The 23,041-nt window shown below is 36.5% G+C and overlaps 2 protein-coding genes across 2 annotated transcripts; both read left to right on the top strand.

Moving 5' to 3' along the window:
- Positions 1-6,104: 6,104 nt before the first annotated feature.
- LOC122282190 lies at positions 6,105-6,936 on the top strand. Its single transcript, XM_043094140.1, has 3 exons — positions 6,105-6,345; positions 6,493-6,621; positions 6,773-6,936. The coding sequence occupies exons 1-3, from the start codon at positions 6,105-6,107 to the stop codon at positions 6,934-6,936; spliced, it is 534 nt and encodes a 177-aa protein (XP_042950074.1).
- An 11,822-nt stretch (positions 6,937-18,758) lies between these two features.
- Positions 18,759-21,926, top strand: LOC122280560. Its single transcript, XM_043091513.1, has 3 exons — positions 18,759-19,235; positions 19,853-19,975; positions 21,567-21,926. Exons 1-3 carry the CDS (start codon positions 18,977-18,979, stop codon positions 21,722-21,724), a joined length of 540 nt encoding a protein of 179 aa, XP_042947447.1. The 5' UTR covers positions 18,759-18,976; the 3' UTR covers positions 21,725-21,926.
- The last annotated feature ends 1,115 nt before the right edge of the window (positions 21,927-23,041 follow it).

The following is a 23,041-nucleotide window of genomic DNA, read 5'->3' as shown; positions in this document are numbered from 1 at the left end:
AGAGCATTGAGGAGTGGGCGTCGTAACAACATACTTGTTCCTGATAATAGAGATGGGTGGGGATGATGGAAATAGGTGGAGGTGTTACGAGAGGTGGCTCATTTCAGCGGGCCAAGCACTACCAGCGATGACGATAACGTCCTTTACGAAACCTTCTCAATCATACAAGGAGGCTCTCCAACAATCGAGGTCTTCGGACCTATCTCGTCAACTAGACGAGGGTTGCAAGTGGGGTTGCCAGTGGTGCCCTTTTTGCAGTGAACCAGGGACGTGAGGAGGATGGCAAGAGAGGTGTTGGCCTTAAAAAGGAAATGGGCTTGCGGGTATTGACTCATGCAAAAATAGATGGGGGTTCTGCAAGTTAATATCAATTGGCTTAAACGGTGCGTTAAAGAGCAAGGCTAGGGGTTGGCCTTAATGTCGGGTGATGGGTCTGCTGGCCATGGGTTGCTAGATAACCTAGGATTCGGGCCCAATGGGCTATCTAAAGGCAAGGGCCCCTTAAATGGGCCAGGTACTGGTCCCTCTATTGGGCTCTCTAAGGGTAGGAGTGTAAAAAAAAAACTGGTGAACCGGTAAACTAGACCGAATCGGACCAAACCGGTGGGATCGGTTTGGTCCCAAGTTTGGTTCGGTCTGATATAGGTTTTATTTTTCTTAAAATCGGTCCGGTTCTAATTTTTCTTTTTCTAAAATCGGACCGGACCAGTTCATATATATGATATTAATAGTTATATTAATACTGTATTACTATATATTATAATATACTATAGTATATTACTATATTATATATTATCACTATAGTATTATATAATATAATATATTATATTATATAATATATTATATATAATATAGTACATTAAAACTGAAAAATTGGACTAAACCGGACCGAAAATCGGTAAAATTGAAATGTTGATTTAGAAGGGTAACTGGTACGTAATCGATATTGAAAAATGTAAAATCGGTGCATATAGGTTTGGTCCTAAATTTTGTCCAAAACTGGACTGGACCAGACAGGTTACACCCTTATCTAAAGGTAAGTGCCCCTCTAATCGACCCAAGCTCTTCAGGCCTTCCAACGGCCCCGTCTAGAGAAGACGTTGGGCTTCTCTTACCTTGCAGTAGTGGGTTTCATCGAGGGCGACGAGGCTCAGCTACCGATGCCAACGAAGGGTCTGAGTTTATCCGCAAAGGGAGAGGCACCACTATCAGAGGGTTCTCTACAGGTTGCAGCTCGAGCAGGCTCAGTCGACGCGATAGGCAATGATGTTGAAGCTATTTTGAACCCCTGCACCAGCATTGACGTGTTGGGTCTTGTATAGAGTAGGTCGACTGAGGCTACTAGGCCTTTGACGGTAGTCGTTGCCCCTTTTCCACCGCCTGCGACTGTCTTCTTATCTTCTGTGGGGTCGCCGTATGAGGCAGGTTTTCAACTTCTGCTCCAGCAGTCAAGTGGGGAATCTTCATAGAACAGGCCGACAGAGTCGGCTTGCCCCTCGACAGCAGTTGTAGTTCCATCTCCTCATTGTTTTACCTTTTGAGAGGGCTCCAATGGATATGGAAGACCAGTTTCAACCTCAACAGTTGGACTTTACTCAAGACTCAAAATTGGCAGTGAATGTTTTTGACAATGTGCAATCTGTTGGGAGGATGGAGGAACCAACTCCTTTATGCACTCTTCCCCCTAATCCGGTTTTGTGTGTATCAGATTGGGTAGGCCTGCAACCCGTGAAGCAAAGCCGGTTTTTCTGCATGTCGGATCCGACCCAGTTACCCAAAGCGCGCCAACTCGACCCGCACCTTCCGTACATGCCGGGTTGTACGGACGGATCGTTTTTTTTTTTTTTTTTTCTTTCTAGTTCTGTTTTAACGAAATTCTGCAATTCTCTGCACCCGCTTTGGTTTGTTTTCCATACAAATAAATATCATTTTATTACTAAGGAGTGTGCAAAATACTAGTACAAAACTATCAAGAGAAAAACTGCAAAATAAAAATATTTTTCTATACAATTGCTATTAAAACCAATTCCATAATTTGTTGAGAAGGCAGCAACAAAAACCTCCACTCATCCTTGGGTTTCCAAAGCTACTACTTACATTCCATCTTAATCCACCATTTTGCAAGTGAATCTACAAATCCAATATCAAAGGTTTAAAAACTAATATTAGGGAAAATCAAATCAGAATTTTTAATTCATGCAAATCATATAAAAATGAGTGAAAATGAAAATCATACCATTCACGCATACCATAAGCCTTGAGTTACTCCTCAATCTCATCATCATAAGCAAAGCTTGATTTTGGACCAAACTCTAAAAAAACACATGATGATTATTAAAATGATATAAAAATAAACATTACGAAAAAGTTTAATAAATATGTAAATAAGAAATAAATTCATTACCCAATTCTGCCTCAAAACTTTCAATAAATTCAAAAAATCAAGACACAAATAAGGCACTTTTCAAGAACTAGTGCATGCATCACGATAACATTGGTCCAATTCAAGTACAACAAAGTTATATAACTAGTTTTAAAACACTTGTCATGCAAAATAGATTAAAAAAATGCAGCCTGGTTGGGATAAGAACTAGTCAACTAGTTGAGATCCAAAGAAAACATGAATTTACTCTAAACTTCTAGAAGCAACAGGGACATAGCTTGTACCTAAATCACTAAATGCAGCCCATGCTCTGTTTTCTATAGTTACATTAAGCCAGCATTTCAACCCAAAAACAGGGGGTCACTAAAAAAGTAATCATCAATGAAGATAGTCACTATCATCACAAACTCATGCAAACTCTCCTTGATATCATATTATGGGACTTACTCGTCAAAACAATCAATAGACCATTCTGACAGATGGGCGCTCACAAAAAACTATAAATTACATCATTCAAGAAATAGACAATTTGATGGTTGGTTAAGCATACGAAAACTTGATATAATGGACTGCAATTTGTCAAAAGGGGGAAGAAACTAAATCAGAGTGGGAAATGATATAACCATATCCAGACTTGATTCAGCAAAGCTTCCAGTCCGAAATATAAGAGTATTTGGATTATTAAAAAACCATATCCAGAAGCCCAATGCAGTATTAATCAACTTCTAAAAACATCAAAATATCCCAACACCATCACAAAACAGAAGAACAAAAAACCTTCTTCTTATGTTCTTTTCTGTGGTAAATTAAGAACACGGCAATTGTTGGCAGGTAGGAAATGGGTGAACAAAAGCTCATCTTACATCTTTACTTATTTCTCAAAAATGATGCGACCTCTAAGAACCGACACTAGTTCTCTACTTATGGACCACTGTATCATCTCAACATGTATGTGTCATTGACTAAATCAGTGTCTAGGCCATCTGGTCTGCAGGAAAATCTTATATTATCTTATCTCTATTTTCTCTTTTTTTAAGAGGGGTGGGGGTGGGGGGGGGGGTGAAAAGGTGGGACAGAACTATTAGAGACGGTATCTATTTGGTGAGAGTATGATATCTACAACCTTTTCTTCCCTCTATACCAGGATAAAAAGCTATAATCTACTTGAAAATATTGGAAGCAAACAGTTATTATGTTTTTTTTCCCACAACCTGTCACGTGTGGCCTAGTGATCAAAAGGGAGAGTTTGGAATGAGTTGTAGATTGAGACATCTTGGGTTGGATTCCATACTAAGATTACTTTGATAATGTGGTTCTGAGCGGTGGGGTCATGTATTTGGGATTTACTCATTTTGAAGAAAACAATCCGGTCATTTACATATGAAATGCCATTAAAGACACTTTTTTTGGAAGTTTGCCCCTGCCATGAAAAAAGTTACAAATTTGAACTCCAAGGTTATATGACTTGGGAATTCTCTTTTGCAGAATGTGATGGAACAGGCAAGCCAAATATCGAACCACAGGTAAAAGGATTACTGAGCCAAATATTGAACCAATATTATTATTATTCTTTATTATCTGATAACATCCAGCATTATCAGAGACTTCAATATCTTAAGATCAAATTCTATGATGCAGTTTCACTATTAGTGCGAAATGGGATCATCACTGGTTCGACAAATAGCAAAATAGAAAGGAAAATAGAAGGACTCACTGGTTCGACAGCGAAGACGGACGGCGAAGACGAACCGAATGGCGTGGTGCACTGGTGGCTAGGGTTTGTAAAGCTAGGGGAAGACCGAAGAGCTTGAAATGAAGTTAACGGATCCATCGGTTTCGACCGATATTAGTGTCTCTCAACCCGTAAGAGGGTTGGATCCGAATAACCCGACATATGTCGGGTGGGCTCACTTCGGTTGCTACGGACGGACCGGCCCAAGGCATTTTATGCACACCCCTAAGATTGGGTATTTAAGAAGGTTGAGGAGATGCAATCAGTATTTGGTTTTTCTTATATAGGCTTTGAAGATCAAGTTAGAGCCCTTCTTATTGCTATTGAAAATAATCGCTCAAAGTCAACCACGAAGCGAGAAAGGGGATTGAAAAGGCTTTCTTGCTCTGTGAATTATGAGGTTAAGGAATGGGGGTCGGAAGAGATAGATTGAAAGGGATGGGCACTCTTTGTAATTATAAAGCCTAAGATATTGTCGTGGAATGTGCAGGAGCTGAATGACTATAATAAGTGTGTTCGCATAAGATCTTTATTGCTTCATGGAAAGTGGATGCGGCGTGCTTTCAAGAAACTAAGATGAGGGTCGTGGATAGAAGAATCATCCATAGCTTGAGGGGGTGTTCATATGTGGGTTGGTCCTACTTGGCCTGGTTGGGTGCTACCAGTGGGGTCCTTTTAGTGTGGGACAAAAGAGCGGTAGAGTCGATTGAAAAATGTGTTGAAAATTTTTCAGTTGTCAATCGCTTCAAAAATATGATTGACGGATAGGAATGGGTCTTTGCGGGTACTTATGATCCAAATTTGGATAGTGATAAGAGGTGACTTTGGGAGGAGTTGGTGGGCCTAATTTATTTATGGGAGGTGTCGTGGTGCATGGGTGGAGATTTCAATATTGTTCTCTTTCCCAACGAGCATTCGGGTGATGTGAGGCCCATCATCGGGGATTCATCGCCACTCGGCAATTATGGAAGAGTTCTCGGAGTTCTCGGAGTTTGTATTTAATTTGGACCTTATAGATCTCCCCCTTCTCGAGAGCGAGTTCACATGGTCAAATAGTCTGGGATGGTCGAGATTGGATAGGTTCATTGTCTCCCTGTCATGGTAGGCGTACTTCCCTAAACTTTCTCAAAAGCGGTTGCCCCGAGTGTGCTCTGACCATATTCTATCTTGGATTATGGAGGTATTCTTGGTAGACGTCAATACTTCAAGTTCGAAAATATGTGATTAGCAACGGAGGGTTTTGTAGAAAAGGTGCGTTCTTGGTGATCCTCTTATATGTTTACAAGTACTCCCCATTTCATTCTAGCTTGTATGCTCAAGGCTTTGAAGCAAGATCTAAAGAAGTGGAACTTGGAAGCACTTATAAAAAAAAAAAATGGAACTTAGAAGTGTTTGGTAGCATTGAAAATCAAAAGAATACTCTCATGAAGGAACTACAAGATTTCGAGGTAAGGGAATTGACAGGAGACCTCTCGGAGGAGGTCCTAGCAAGAAAAATGGTGGTTGTAACTTATTTGGAGAGTGTGCTTTTGATGGAAGAGATTTCATTGCATAAAAAATACAGGCCCTTTGATTAAAAGATGATGATAAATGTACGAAATTCTTTCATAAAGTGGCGAATTCACGTAAACGCAACAACACTATTGAGTCACTTCACTCAAGTACTCAAGTGTTTTCTTTCACTGATGATTTAGAAAATCTGTGCAGTATTTTGAGAACCTCCTTTCAAAATCGGCGTGCTTGAGGCCTAAACCTGATGGCTTGTTTTTCGAGTCCATTGATCCACAAAGTGAATGTGGTTTGGAAATGGCTTTTGATGAAGATGAGTTCTTTAAGGTTATTTGTAGCATGGCGAAGGACAAGGCACCGGGGCCGAATGGATTCTCAATGGGTTTTTTCTAGGCTTGTTAGGATGTCATGGAATGTGATATTATGCAGGTTTCCGCATAATTTTACTATTTCCATAAATTTGAGAAAAACCTCAATGGGATGTTCATTGCTCTTATTCCAAATAAACATGGGGCCAAGGAGATTAAAGATTTTCGTCCCATAAGCCTTGTGAGCAAAGTTTACAAAATTATCTCCAAGGTTCTTGCTAATCGACTTAGCCCAGTGTTGGAACATATTATCTCTAAACCTCAAAATGCCTTTATTAGGAGAAGACAAATCTTGGATTCGGTGCTTATTGCCAATGAGTGCTTGGATCATAGGATGTGGAAAGGCGTCCCAGGTATTCTTTGCAAGCTTAACATGAAAAAGGCCTATGACCACGTGAATTGGGACTTCCTTTTTTACTTGCTCAGTAGGTGTGGCTTTGGTGATAGGTGGACTTCTTGGATCCGTTATTGTGTTTCTAATACTCGTTTTTCGATGTTAGTTAATGGCACTTTTGTTGGGTTCTTTAACAGCTCACGTGGATTGAGGCAAGAGGATTCCTTGTCTCCTCTCTTGTTTGTAATTGTTATAGAGGCACTTGACTGGCTGGTGAAGGCTGCTGTTGGAGGAGGTTTTTTATTTGGTTTTTCGGTGGGTAATGGCACGAATGCCCATACTTCACTCTCTCATATTTTATTTGTAGATGATACTCTCTTATTTTTATGATGTGGATCCTAGTAAAATTCAATCTCTACAAGATCTTTTGTTATGCTTTGAAATAGTGTCGAGGCTTAAGGTTAACCTTGGTAAATTTAAGATGGTTATAGTGGGTGCGGTGCCTAATATTAACAGCTTGGCACGGTTGTTGGATTGCAAGGTGTCTTCCTTGCCTATGAAATATTTGAAACTCCCACTAGAGGGCACCTTTAAGGTTCGAGCCATATGAGATGAGGTGGTGGAGAAAGTTGAGAGAAAGCTTGCTGGGTGGAAACGTATGTATCTATCGAAATGGGGACAACTCACTTTAATTAAGAGTTCTATAACTAATTTCCCCAAAATTTTTCTTTCACTATTTCCTTTGCCTGTAGGGGTGGCGACTAAAATTGACAGATTATTCCAGGCTTTTATGTGAGGGAGGAAACTAAATTTCATCTTGTTAATTAGAACAAAGTTTGTTCTCCAATTCCGAATAGCGGCTTGGAGATATGCAATTTGATGACTTTCAATAAAAAATTTTTGGGTAAATTGTTATAAAGGTACCACTTAGAGGGAGACATACTATGGAAAGAGATTATTGATTCTAGACATGGGAGTGCGTGGGAAGGTTGGTACCCCACACACTCCCATGTAGTGAGGAGGGACATAGTGTAGACTTATGGAAATTCATTAGGAGGGCTTGGTAGGGCTCGAAAGCCACATACGGCTCATGGTGGGAGATGGTTTCATAATCAGATTTTGACATGATGTTTGGTGTGGAGAGTGCACTTTATACATGACATTCCCAGCTCTCTATAGTATTGTAGCTAACAGAAAGACTTCTGTGGCAGATATGCGGGTATTCTCCCATATTTCTTGTAAAGGCAAAAATTGGCTAGGATTAGATGACTAAATGATAAGATTTATCTTATCATTATTTGATTAAATTTGAATGAATGATAAGGTTTATCTTATCATTATTTGATTAAATTTGGATGAATGTAAAATAAGTATTGATTTATATCTAAATAATATTGAGTCTATCTAGAAGTCTTAGGTGTTGTTTAGATAAGTTCCTGAAGTCAAAATCGAGTTCTGTTAGCAGTACACTTATCCAGAAGAAATCGGAACAGAATTCAGTCTATATCAGAAGAAGTTATCTCGAAATGTTAGCAGTCCGTCGGGACGCGTTTTCGCGTCTGTTGCTAACCGTCAGCAGAGTCCTACTGCAACTAGAACTCTTTTCAGATCTTCTATTTAAAGGGGATTCGGTTTTGCATCTTTTCAAGGACTTCAAGCCACGAATTTTACAGAGGAGATCCTGAGTGTTTATGAGAGAAAATTCACTTGAGAATTTTCATGGGATTTTTCATATCTTCTTGAGTGTGATCGTGCTTTGAGTGCGAAGCAACATTGATTGTGTTTCAGCCTTTGGAGTTCCAGAAGGGAGGTCAACATTTGAAGATCGCCAGAGGTTCTGGCTGCTACTGCGGTAGAAGACAAACGGGTCGTTTGTCTAGGCAAGTAAGAGAGTCGAATTGCAAAGGTTTTGTAATTGATTATTGCTTGTAATTGTTCTTCAAATAATAAGATTGACTTTCCTGGGTTTGGCTGCCCTGTAGGGTTTTACCTTTAAAGAGTTCTTTAAAGGGTTTCCCTTCGTAACCAATCGTTGTGTCTTGCAAGTTTGATTATTTATTTTAAATTACTTGATTCGTTTCATAATCTTGATAATTGAGATCTAACCTATTTGTTCAAGGAAATTGGTAGACAATTTCGTGGTTTTACAGGGGTACGTTGGGAATTTCAATTGGCATCAGAGCGTGGTTCATTCATTCGAGTGTGATCCGTGCCCTTGTAGATCATGTCGACGTCATTATACGTTCCACCATACTTCGATGGGGAAAACTATGCTTATTGGAAAGTTCGTATGAGGGCTTTTCTCAAGTCTTTGGATGAACGTGTATGGCATTTGGTTGAACAAGGATGGACTAAACCCGAGACATCTATAGATGCTTGGACAAAAGATGAAATTAGCAATTGCAATTTAAATAGCAAAGGACTTAACGCTATTTTCATGGCGGTATCCTCCGAAGAATTTAAAAGAATCTCCATGTGTGAGATTGCTAAAGAAGCTTGGGATATTTTGGAGGTTACACATGAAGGCACAAGAATAGTAAAAAATTCGAAATTGCAAATGCTAACCTCAAAATTTGAAGAGATTAAAATGTTGGAAGATGAAAATTTTAATGATTTTTATGCTAAACTGAATGATATTGTGAATTCCAGGTTTAATCTCGGCGAGAAGGTGGAGGATTCAAGGATCGTGAGGAAGATTCTAAGGTCTTTACCTGAAAGATTTCGACCCAAAGTTACCGCTATTGAAGAAAGTAAAGATCTTGATGCAATAAAGGTAGAAGAATTGGTAGGTTCTTTGCAAACGTATGAATCTTCGCTTCCTCAAGCAAGAAAAGGTAAGTCTATTGCCTTAAAAACTATAGAAGAAAATCAAGATAATTTTTCTGATGAAGAAAATCTTAACAATAAGGATATAGATCTTATAGTAAGAAAATTCAGAAAATTCATGTTTAATAAAAAGTATAGTGGAAAGGAAAAAGGAGGTAGAGAATTTTCTGCAAAGAAAAATTATTTTGAAAAATGGAATAAAGAAAAATCTGATAAAGTAAAATGTCATGAATGTTCTGGTTATGGTCATATAAGAATTGAATGTCCAAATTTCAAGAAAAGTAAAGGAAAAGCATTGAATGTCACACTTAGTGATAGTTCAGAATCTGAAACTTCAAGTTCATCATCTGATTATGACAATACTTTTGTGGCTTTTTCTACTGTTGTTAATGATTTTTCTGATATTGAGCTAACAAAATCTGAAAGTGATGATGACAATAGTGATTTTGAGGTTGCTCTAGTTGTGGATGATCATGAGTTGAGTTTACAAGAAGCTTACAATGATGTGTGTGAAGAAGTGATCAAATTAAAGAAACTCAACAAGAAGCTGTACAAGAAATTCACTAATATGGAGAGTGAGAAAAATAACTTGTTTGAGGCATTCAAAATTTCTGATATTGAAATAGCAAGATTAAGGGATCAAAAAATTGCATTAGAAAAAGAGTTGGAAAAGGTTCAAGAAAAAACAGCAACACAAAAATTAGAAGAGATGTTGAGTATTCAAAAATCTAGTTGTGATCGCACGGGTTTGGGGTATATGACTTCTCAAGGTATGGAACTTAAAGACTCATCATCCGCTGCCACCTCATCAAAAAATATCATTTTTATTAAAGGAAGTCAAGATGAGGAAACTCCAAAGAAGGCCGTGTCTACAACTCATGTTTTAAGAGCCTCACATGATAGATCAATGACAAAGAAGCCCAAACAAGGTAAGTCCAAAGGTAAGTTTATTCCTATTTGTCATTATTGTGGTGTTGTTGGTCATATAAGACCAAATTGCTTTAACTTGAATAAAGTGAAGAAAAATGGATGTGAAAGAAATCTAAAAAGGAAAGGAAATAGTCTAGAGAATCAAGTTTGTGATATGAGTCAACAAATCAAATTTTTAAATCTCAAAATTGGTGAAATAGCAGATTTTTGCTTTCAAAATAAAGAAAAGATCATACAAAGTGATGTTGACAAAAAGAATAGGCCAAAATTTAAAGCAAAATGGGTGGTCAAAGAGGATGCCATGTCATATTAATGGATATGATTACTTGCATGTTCTTGCATCCGTTATATTATTGCATTAGCCTAGGACATGCATTTTATTTTTCTGTTTTATGTTTCTGCTTTTCAGTTTTAAATAAGAAAAATATAATATAAAAAAAAATTCTGGTTTGGTTCATAACTTTTCTTTAAGGAAAGTGCATGCTTGATATGTCAAAGTTTGAGCATTTGTGTTCTTACTTAATAAATTCCTGAACCTATGCATCTCTCTACTTTGTGCAATTCACTTTGTGTATACTAACCCTATGGATTATCTTAGCAAAGTTCATTTTCAATGCACAGTGAGAAACTTATATGTATGTTTTTTATAATTAAAGTTCACATCATTTAATGAGATGCTCATCAAAGAGAGAGTTCCTACCTTGAATTGACTAATACTAGTTGAACCTAGTACATCAATAAAGAGCTCTCTTCTTGCCAAACACAAAGAGTGATCCATATAGAAAAAGTCGGTGTTAATTCATTGTGGAAAAAGACAAACACCCTACACGGATCTATCTCCTTAAGTCCTTATAGAAAGAATCGTTGCTCTAATCATTGTGGAAAAAGATGAGCAACAAAAATGGACTTAAAAAAGGGGATTGTGCAAACTAGTGTTTGGAGGAGATGCTCATGTATCTAGGCCCTAGCATAAAGTTTGACTTTTAAGGTGAAGCAACAAACTCTTGTGAGCATCTATAAGAAGCAGTCTTTCATGAATAAAGGTATCAAAAAGAAAAAAAAAGATATTGAAGAAAGGAGTTCATAAAAATGCTTTGTTATAAGTATACTCACTCACACACTCACATGAACTTTGACATTGATGATCTTATGAGGAGTGAATATCCATAGTGATTGTTGCAAATAAAAGGGTGTACTTTATTGAATTTGTTTTGTGAGTCACACTATGTTTGAACTAAGATGCATTTAGGCATGTTACTTGCCCTATTGCTTTATATAAAATAAAAAATTAAAAATAAAAATTTTTTGTTGTTTTTATTTTTACTAATCTCTATTTATTCTGGTTTCTATAAAATAAATACAGAAATAAAAATATGAAGCCTTTTTGGTTTGTTTGAGATATGAGCCTAAATCTGTGTTTTTTGGTCACTTATGCTAGTGTTGCAGTAGTCCCAGTGGGACTCTTTTTCCTCGGGCACGTGCCTAGGCACACGACACTTATGTGCCTTATGTTTTTCCTTCTTGTGTCTCATACATGCGCCGATCTCCCACCCCCTTTCTCTCTTATTTTGCACGGCGCCCAGCTCTCTCACACATTTCTTCCTCTTTTGAGACCCAACCGAATCCTTCATTCACTCATATCACTAGTTAGACTTTTGAAATTCTGAAGATCATCCAGTTCTACTCATCTTTGCATCCTAATCAAGGTAAGGCTTATATGTTTTTCGGTCTTCTGAAATTTCTAGGGTTGATATGTTTTTCAGCCGATTTATGAGGGGCTATTCATTATATGTGATTGGGTTGCGTTGAAATCACTATGGTTGCTCAGTTGAGCATTTTGTTTGCATGTATTGAGGACGGTTTTTGAATGGGTCCTTAGCCTTTGTCATTCGGTTTTCATGGAATGCCTACCAAGTGTTTGTTTTTTTTTCTCAACTAAGTTGTCTCAATCATTTGCTCATTGTTTAAACATGCATTCATGCTCATACATCAAGTGCATTTAATCCATGAAAAATTGAGACACATGTGAGTTGTTCACCATGTCTTTCTTAGTATCTTCATATTGACTCACATAAGATATTTATTCTATTTTGTGTCTTGTCAGATTAGTGACAAAAAGGGGGAGATAAATAAATTGGAATATCTTGATATTGTGAAATTTAGGGGGAGTTTGAGTAAGTGGGTGTTTAATGAATTTGCTGAAAATAAAAAGGGGAGCAGCAGAATATTAAGGGGGAGAACTAAGTATTGAACATGGTTATTGATGATGAATTTGCTAAAAATAAAAAAGGGGAGCAGCAGAATATTGAGGGGGAGAATTAAGTATTGAACATGGTTATTGATGATGACTAGAACACTTTCTTTTTGTAGGTTTACATTGCATCTAACCTTTGATTATTATTGGGACTAGTTTCAAGGAATGTTCTATGTCATTTCTTATCATTACTGTATTAAGATATTTTTCACGAGATCTTGGTCTGCTGGTTGTTTTTATCTTAGGTACACACTACATTCATCAAGTTGATTTTGTGACCGATCCGCCAAAGGGAAGATTGTATATCCAAGACATTCATCAAATTGGTTTTGTCACCAATCCGCCAAAGGGGGAGATTGTAAAGGCAAAAATTGGCTAGGATTAGATGACTAAATGATAAGATTTATCTTATCATTATTTGATTAAATTTGAATGAATGATAAGGTTTATCTTATCATTATTTGATTAAATTTGGATGAATGTAAAATAAGTATTGATTTATATCTAAACAATATTGAGTCTATCTAGAAGTCTTAGGTGTTGTTTAGATAAGTTCCTGAAGTCAAAATCGAGTTCTGTTAGCAGTACACTTATCCAGAAGAAATCGGAACAGAATTCAGTCTATATCAGAAGAAGTTATCTCGAAATGTTAGCAGTCCGTCGGGACGCGTTTTCGCGTCTGTTGCTAACCGTCAGCAGAGTCCTACTGCAACTAGAACTCTTTTCAGATCTTCTATTTAAAGGGGATTCGGTTTTGCATCTTTTCAAGGACTTCAAGCCACGAATTTTACAGAGGAGATCCTGAGTGTTTATGAGAGAAAATTCACTTGAGAATTTTCATGGGATTTTTCATATCTTCTTGAGTGTGATCGTGCTTTGAGTGCGAAGCAACATCGATTGTGTTTCAGCCTTTGGAGTTCCAGAAGGGAGGTCAACATTTGAAGATCGCCAGAGGTTCTGGCTGCTACTGCGGTAGAAGACAAACGGGTCGTTTGTCTAGGCAAGTAAGAGAGTCGAATTGCAAAGGTTTTGTAATTGATTATTGCTTGTAATTGTTCTTCAAATAATAAGATTGACTTTCCTGGGTTTGGCTGCCCCGTAGGGTTTTACCTTTAAAGAGTTCTTTAAAGGGTTTCCCTTCGTAACCAATCGTTGTGTCTTGCAAGTTTGATTATTTATTTTAAATTACTTGATTCGTTTCATAATCTTGATAATTGAGATCTAACCTATTTGTTCAAGGAAATTGGTAGACAATTTCGTGGTTTTACAGGGGTACGTTGGGAATTTCATTTCTTATAAGTGGAATGTTCTTTTTAATAGGGATATTTATGATTGGGAATTGCAGGTTGTGTCTACTTTTTTAAGGTTGCTCCATTCTATGGGAAATAGTATAACTCAAAAATATAAGTTGCAATGGAGGGCTAATGATAGTAAAAAATGTACAGTCAAGACATACTACAAGATTTTGTTAACCCAAGGCCATGTTACATTCCCATGGAAGAGGATTTGGAGATTCCGAGTGTCTTCTAAGGTAGCTTTCTTTGTATGGACTGCCACTCTTAAGAAGATCTTGACTACAAACAATCTAAGGAAGAGAGGAATCATCGTGATGGATTGGTGCTATTTGTACAAAAAACACGGAGAATCTATAGATCACTTACTATTGCATTGTAAGGTCACAATGGGGCAATGAAATAAGATTTTTAGAAGAATGGATATTGCTTAGATAATGCCTTTGAGAGTGGTGGATTTATTGGCTTGTTGGAATGAGATTCAAGGTTGTCCTCAAGTGGCGGCAATGTGGAAGATAATAATGTTGTGTATCATGTGGTGTTTATGGTTGGAGACGAATGAGAGATGTTTTGAAGATATGGAGCACGCAATGGCGGAACTTCAGATTTTTGTTATGCGCACTTTAATGCTTTTGTTTTCGACCATTGTACTTGAGGAAACAATGTTCACGACTTTCTTTCCTTAATCTAAAATGTAATTAGGTGTTCTTTTGTATACTTTTTGTGTATATGGGCTATGCCTATTTCATTCGTATAAATAAAATCTACTTATTACTTACCAAAAAAAAACTTTCATCAAAACCTACAAAATTATCATTTGTTTCATACTGATGGATCCCATCACGTGTTAGAAGAAACGTGGGATTTTCACTTTGTCAATTTAATTATCCTTAAATACAATCAAAATGCCTTCTTTGCTATGTTATTTTCACTTTGAAACATTGTATCTCATATATCATGTCATATTCATAATATGGTATCCAAACCTACGTCATGTCACAAATATGAGATTTGGTATTTTATTACCCTAAAAATAATTCTACAACTTATTCCCTTAATCATTGATTATTTTCAACATGCCATTATATGATGAGTTTTCCTTTGAAGCGGTACCGTCTGGTTTAGAGTTTAAAGCATCACCCAGTAGTCAACTTACACATCAGCATTGTACAAAAAAGATTATGAGAATGACTACATCAGATTTTTTCTCAAAATACCCGTGAACACTATTTTCCTCTCCAGCAGATGCACAACATCCTTCCCCAGACGCGACCCACCAGTTCCATCAGTAGGATTTTTCTTCTTTTTTCACGGTAATTTACTGTCTAGTGGATCCCTACCCATTTCTTCTCCTTTCAAATCAGTTCGCCAATCCTCAGTTTATCCCCATCCTCTACCATTTCGAAAAGTTATGTCTCAACTAATCTCTTTCATGTAGCAAGGTCTTCCGACAAACATCCATCTCACCCATCTTGCTTGCCGCTGTCCAACACAATAAATTGCGAGAACAAATAAAAAACGATGCTTGATCTGCCACCAAATAAACACGCAATCAAAGACATCTTAACTTGTTTTATTTGTTACCTATGTATCAGAGCAGAGCAATGAAACAAGATCTAGCCAGGAAATATTACAAAACCGCTTGGGAACTTTGATATGCTTGAGAAGCCAGAAAATGGGTTTGCATATTTATTGATTTGAGTAGGATTTTTTGAGTAATTTTTGTGAAATTATTTTTCAAGTGTTTTCCATAATGTTCTCATTCTATATCAACGAACTCTCTCTAGTAGTTGCCTAGTTTTTTCCCATAAGTCTTTTGATATCTTTGTAAAACTTTCAAGGAGTAAATACACAAGCAAGATTTACATTTAACGGCTGATTGAGAATTAGACGGATGAAAATTCGGGAAATAGATGATGGTGCGACCCATGATAAAACTAAGGCATGGACTATAGAATTTTTTTAGGGGGCCAGCAAGATTTACAGTGGACTGGGATTCAACGGGAGAGAGGGAGGGTCAGCGGGAGGGAGGTTTTGGAAGAGCGGAAGGGTTAAGGTGGGAGGGGATTTGTCCTTATCAGCTGTTATGCGGCTATATGGTATTTAAAATGGAAGCCTACGTGTCAAACACATATTATAGGACTGTTATTTAAAGAACAACAGATCAACCGGTTTGAATGTTTTCTCTTATCGAAAATTCTGTACATAATATTGCTATCTTACTTTCATCCTACTAAATATGATTTAACATATTTATCATCATTAAGTAATCATTTATTATATGTTTCTTTTTAATCCAATAGTAATAAGTGAGCCACATCTTATTTAATTGGATAAAAATAAGATAAGAATGTGGTGTATATCATTACTTTTCTCTTATATGATAGCTTTAAACTTGTCCTTTCCACAGGCAAATTTAGAATGTGTCTCCTCACTTATATCTTATTTGTATTTAGGGAACATTGGAACACATGACAATCTCAAATAATCTTATACATAGAGGTGTAGATTCGAGTCTCATTTCTTCCGGTCTGAAACTTGAAATCTAGGCGGAAAAGATGAATCCGAATTTGGTTACAAATCCGGTTTTGCGACTCGGTTATCTAGTTTTTTTTTTTTTTATTTTTATTTTATTTTAATTCCTGATTCCAGTGAAGGCCAACAACTATAACTCCAACTCTCTTATACAGTAATTTTCATTTCCTCGCCTATCCTAAGAAGTGGTGATTACATTTTTTCTCTTGCTTAAAATATTATATATACTGCTATATAATAGCCTATGCACCGCACTCTCTCCTTTTCTTTTCTTTTTCTTTTTTTTCTTTTTTTTTATTTAATTTTCAGGACCCATCCAAGTCTTTCTCTCTTTGAAATCTTATTTACATTATTTGAATCACTCTCATGAGTCTCACTGAACCCCCTCAGCCCCTCTCTCTCATCAAGCTCTCTCTCACCAAGTCCTCTCTCTCCTTGAGCTCTCTCTCTTTTCTCAAACTCTCTCTCTAATAGCCCTGTCTATCTCTCTCCAAGTTTTGGGTTGGCTTCAATTTCACTTTATTTTTTTGAGAAAGTCTAAACGCAAGCTTGGAGGGCATCCCCGCGGACGGTCTCCTATGTGAACTAAAATGCCCCGTTTGAATTAAGTGATGAAAACGCCCATTTTTTTGTTCAACTGATCGAACCCCTTTTTAAAAGGAAAAATATAGTTGCAAGCACAATTGTACACTAATCTGTACACCAATATGATGTGATTGGTTAAAAATTAGATTTTATTAAAAACAGTGTTAATCTAAATTTTAAGTATAAATGAATCAGTATTGGTACACAGATTAGTACGCGACTGTGCTTGTATATAGCAAAACTCTTCTAAAAATATAAAATGCAACATTTTTCATTTGAGACTCCTCTCCTCCATCCACTCGAGAACACGCAGCGTTTTTCCTTTGATTGTTGTTGTCTTACTCTCAGCTCAGCCGAAGAAGAAATGAGGGAGAGACTGACACAGATAATGCAAAAATAGAGAGAAAGAGGGAAGACACATTAGTGCTCTGTGATTGTGTATGTGTGTATGAGTGGGAAGCAGATGAGGCAAGCAACTGTGAAAAGGTTGACTGGAAAATCCTTTTTGTGTGAGGGGCAATCATTTGCAGCTTTTTCCTTTTTGCCATTTCCTACAAAATAAAAATTTGTGAAAAATACAATGAGTCTCTGCCATTGGCAAATTGAAAGAAACTTATCAGGTTCGAAGCCGTGGGTTGCTGCAATTGGTGCCCACCGGAGCTACTATGCCGAGGAAGAGAACGAAATGGTGAGGCACGGCATTTTTCCCTTCCACTTGAATTGGGCATGCATTTTCCCCTTCTCAGTTCATTTGTATCTTTTTTTTCTTTTATTTTTTATTTATTTATATATACATATATATCTATATATATTTATATAAATGCCACGTTAGTGGCGTTTGCGGGCAGGCACGGCATTATGCCTGCCTGTAGCACTTCTTTATTTTTTTTTATCAAATTTTATACACGCAAAGACACAAAAACACGTAAACAAATAGAGAATCTAGAGCCGATTTTTATGTTTTTATATTTAATTGAGGAACCCAATTTGCCACATTAGATGTGTGGTGTAGAATATGTGAACCTGCCAATGAGAGGATTTTCTATAACAATTTTCGTTGATTAATTTAGTAATTTCAGTGAGTGAGAAGTAATTGATAAAATCATTACGAATAAATAACGTATTTATTGAGTCTATAGGAGAGATGAACACAAGGGGTGAGCACCGACTTAGTCGAAGTTGAATTCTCTTAAATTTGACTCCGACTTATGTAGGCTCATATCTGGAGTTAGAGTAGAGTCGGATTTGGGCTTTTAGTTTTAAGCTTTTTATTAGTTTCATATTTAGTTCATTTTAAACAAATATTTTTTATGGCCTTTCAAATTTCAAATTTTTCAAAAAATTTATAACTAAAATTAAATCATTCACTACTAATTTACTTCTATATTAATATCTAACTAATTTTTATACTAAAGTTATACTACAGTATTTAATTACATGTTATCATACTATAGCATTACATATTATTTTTAGTGTCTAATTACATGTTATTATACTTTAGTAAATTAGTATATGTGTTATTAATTTAGTATAATATACTTATTTAAATACTAGTGTATAATTTATTTCTATACTTAATTATGCATGATAGTAATACTATGATGTTTACATATACTAAACTATCATTAGTCTATTTATATTATAGTATAAATATATTATTTTATAGTAATTAGCTCATATTAGTATATTATTGAATTGAAAAATTATATACGTTAAACTATCATCTCATTTTTATCATATTATATAAGATGTGTCATATTTATCATTAATGGGATGAAAGTAAGATGAAAATGTATGATGTATAACATTACTCTATTGAATTTAACTATATAAATTGTAGTTATATGACTTATATATAACTATACTAGCTAGTATATATGATAAATGTATAGACAAATACATATTTTTATAATATATACAATATTAGAGTCTGAGTTGGAGTTGGTCCAGCAGCACTTTTGACTTCGATTTTGACTCTAGCTGAAAAATTAAAAGAAAATCCAACTGTAATTTCATTTTGTTAGTTAGAGCGGAGCTGAATTTAGAGGCGAATTTTTAAATTTTTGTTCAGCTCTAACTAATACGAAAAAGCCTTATAAATAAAGAAATGGAAAAGAGGGAGTCGAAGGACTGGGGCCATTGGGACAATACGACGAACGGTTGGAGAGCTCTCTCCTTCTCCCCTCCGAGTAAACCACAGAGAAGAAGGAAGAGCGGGTGATAGTTAGATGAGTTCTTCTTCTTCGCCTCATCGTTCTAGAGGCGGTGGTTCTAACAGCAACAGCAGTGGGAGTAGTGCTGAGGACAGGCCGAGGTTTTTCGACTCCAACACGAAGCGCAAGTGCTGGGCAAAGGCAGAGACGCTTATAGGAAGACATCCAGAGAGGTGGCGCAAGGACGCAGCGGGCAACATCGTCTGTAAGCGCTTCTGCAACTGTCAAGGCTGCCTCTGCTTTGAGTATGATCACATCGTCCCCTTCTCCAAAGGTCCTTCTCTCTCTCTTTTATCATAATATTTTGCATTCGAAAGCATTTGTTTCTGGGTTTTTCTTTTTTCTTCTTAGTTTTATTTGTCATTTCGGGAGAATTTCCTGGGAGCTTAGTTTTTAGCTTCGGCTTGCAAATTTGAGCTTTACGAGTTAAGTTTCGAAACGGGTTTATGGGTTTTGCTTTCGAAGGGGAATAATATCAATTAGTTGGAGAAGGTTAGATGGGCTATTTTTTTTCTTGTTAATCGTATTGAGAATTGGGAGTTCTTTTGTCGGGTTCTATTGTGCGGTGCGCTCATTCCTCTCGCTTCACTTTTCAATTGCCGAGAAGTGATGGCCAAGAAAGGTGGCTTACATGGCGTTTTAGTTTATTGGAAACGCGAAACATAAACATTCGTGAAGTTTTTTGCTTTTTGTTCTCATTCTTCTCCTCACCATTGGCAGAAGGTAGATTTTGGATTGTATCTCGATATAGAACAGAGTAGTTTGTGCCTTTCCTACTTGTATATTCCTGTGTACTCAGGCTGCCTTTCAATTTTTTTAAATAAAATCAAAATTACTTATAAAAAAAAAAAAAAAGGATTGAGTAGTTTGTGAACTGGGATAGTGTTACAGGTGGTGAATCTACATATGATAATTGTCAGATACTTCAAACAAGGGTGAATAGATTTAAATCAGACAAAGACAGTGTGGATCCAACTCAATTGAGACGTTACTCCTGTGATATCAAGTTTACAGGTATGTTTGCAGGACTCTCTTGTCTTCACTTAAATGTGAAATGCTTATTTTTCTTCATTTATTTAGAGCTGCTTAGTTGGTGCGCTTGGGTATTTGATTCTAAATCCACTTCAAAAAGATGATGATTGTGCTGTCTTGGCCTAGGGTCTAATTTGTAGCTTCCATGTTGGAGGAATTATGTTTTAGTTTTTAATTATAATTACAATTTAGGTTCAAACATTCATTTTCATGGTAAGTTTTGATTGTTTGATTGTTGTTTTCTGAGTTTAAAGATTGCATAATTTGGTCATGCTGGCAATATAACAAATATTCTTGTTGTCATCATTTTAGTAAGAGTTTGTTCCTTACCTGTGCCCATTATTGGGAAAAATCTGGCACCAAATAAGGGCACTGTTGTTCAAGAATCGAATTCAAGTCCTGATATTCTTTATATTGCATCTCTAATAGTTTTGAGTTTCAGCCCTTGAGTTATGTGTTACCTTTTTCAAATGGCCTATCAAGTGGTTTATCCCCATGATGTTCTAGGAATAGTTATAGTTAAGGATAAAATCCAGATCTATACCATATAATACGTTTCTAGATGCAGGATATGTTGGGCGTAGGTTGGTCAACCTATTTTTGCCTTGTGGAAGGCACTTAGCAGCCGAATTTGAGCTCCATGGCCTATTCAGGCAAGAAATGGATGAAATCAGGAGGGACTTTCATTGTATGAATATCTAATAACTCATTTTAGGTGTTTCCAGCTCAATTGATCTAATCATTATTGTGTTGGGCTCTTTTACATGTACTCCACCCTTGTTTCTGAACTGAGAGGCTTTCATAATTTAACCTTGGTGTTGGACGGAATGAGGGGTATCAATGTATCGGTTTGGTTTCTGAAAGCTGCAATCTAATGCCTGACTGGTGGGATGAGAGGTTATGGAAGATTGTGATGTCAACCAATTTATTTGTGGTCTGTAAAAGTTAAAGATTTGGATGTTAGTTGCAGGGTGTAGGAAACTGAAAGTATCTAGGTTTTGTTCCAGCCATGCATAAGTTGTTATTTTGGAAGGTTTGAAAACTGTTTACATATTTTCTTTTCATTGGTAAGAACAGTCTCATCATAGGATGTATTCATTGAAAAGTCTGATTTCAACTTCCTTCTCACAATATGAAGGACATGGTGAGTGTTTGTGTGAGCTTTGAGTAAGCCTGTGAATAAATAAGGATCGTACTTGAAATAATAATACATGGGATGCAGGGGTGGCAATCAAACAGACGATGCAGATACATCGAATTGAGGGATAGACATGCCAAACTCTTTTGGGGATTATTCAACTACATTCATGTTGCCATTCAACCGATTATCGGATCTGTTTGTTTTCAATAAGAATCCTCCATTTAGCTACCAATTAAATGTATTATGATTGACTCCATGCGATAAAATCCTTGGTTGAGCAATTGAGCTCAATCTCCTTGACCTAAACTGAACTGTATTTTCCACTTGAATTATTAATTTGGCACATACTGGATGCATATCGTTTTCTTTTGTTACTTGTGTATCGGTTCCTTGCTCTTTGTTCTAAAACCCACATATTTCTCCAACTTGCAGATAAGGAGCTTGATATAATCGAAATGGCTGTTTATGGAGATGTGATCCGGCCAGGAAAGGAATGCCGATGCAGAACTGTTGCTGAAATGCTTGGCCAATCCAAGTCAAAGGATAGCAAAGCTGCGTGTAAATTGCCCAATAATAATGAACCATTATAGCAAACAAAAACAAAAAACTGTTGATACACTCTGAAAAGAATGTAAAAGGGGTCTCTGCCGGATTTGGCATTCACAACTCCTCCACAGACCACAATCGATAGAAAATTCTTTGGCAATTGAAATTGGACCCTTTTTACTGCGGGTCCCATTGGCGGAACATTTTCAAATAGAATCCCTGCAAAAAGGGGGCGTCTTGACTCTTGATGTGTTCTTATTCACCCCAAAATCTTCTGTTTTATTCTGTTTTACCCGAGTTTGACGATAAATAAAATATTAAAAAAAAAAAGAGTGAGAATGTTAATAAGATGGATGAATGTAAGTATTAGGGAAATATGGGATAAACAATGAAGTCATTGTTGCATTTAGGCGATATAAATTGATGGAATTGCTGAGAATGTTGTAGTTGGGGGATGATTGCAAGTTTAATAAACGGTAAAGTATAATGTATTCGTGTATGCTATTTAACTGATTTATAAAATTATTTACCAGTTGACTAATTTATCGTTGATCGGTTTCTAGAATTACCAGGCATTATTATAAATTCCCCAAGATTTTTTCAGTCCAGATATGATATATATTGAAAGAAGGTAACATATTATAAACACCGCTGCTCCCAAGTTATATGATTTTAACTGCATTTTTCTTTTTCATGTGTTTGTCGCTCTCCCAGTCGAAGCTCTTTCCTCCAGTGGTATAATATCCCCTGAAGTATAACTGATGGCCTTTATTGTTTGCTTGATTGCTTTACCTTGTTTTCATGTTGTTCCTTTTGCACCTATTGGTCCTGTCTGGTGAACTATGGGCTTTTGCAAGAATGAAATATTTGAGTTGGCTGGCTAGAGCTGTACTGGATTGGTTGCTGTACCATCGTTTGGGGTAATGAGATGATTGTTGCTGATGTGGTTATGCTGTATTCCTTTCTTGTACGTGAGATAATATGAGTTTGCAAGTCTAGTATAGGTCTTTTTGAGGGAAAAAAAAAAAAAAAAAAAGAGAGAGAGAGAAAAAGAAAAAGAAAAAAGACCTACTGTTTAAAAGTGAAATTTTTTTATGGTTTTTATTTATTTTTTCTAAAAGATATGCGGGATTTGCATACACTAGACTTATACAATTCAGTTTCTACTTTTTAACATCAAAGTTGGCATATTCTGCTTTGTCTATCCATAATATGTTAACTTCTTGTTAAAAATGATAGGTTGTCTATCCATAATATGTTAATTTATTAAAAATGATAGCTCTATCTATCCATGTTCTGATTATGCTGGAGGGGCTTCCTGGGTACCGAAAATGGTTGTTGAAACGCTCCTCCAAGAGTTT

The sequence above is a fragment of the Carya illinoinensis genome, chromosome 11 (genome assembly GCF_018687715.1).
Source record: "Carya illinoinensis cultivar Pawnee chromosome 11, C.illinoinensisPawnee_v1, whole genome shotgun sequence".
NCBI lineage: Eukaryota > Viridiplantae > Streptophyta > Magnoliopsida > Fagales > Juglandaceae > Carya > Carya illinoinensis.
The sequence above is the reverse complement of the archived record's forward strand: the minus strand, read 5'-3'. Positions and strand labels throughout refer to the sequence as shown.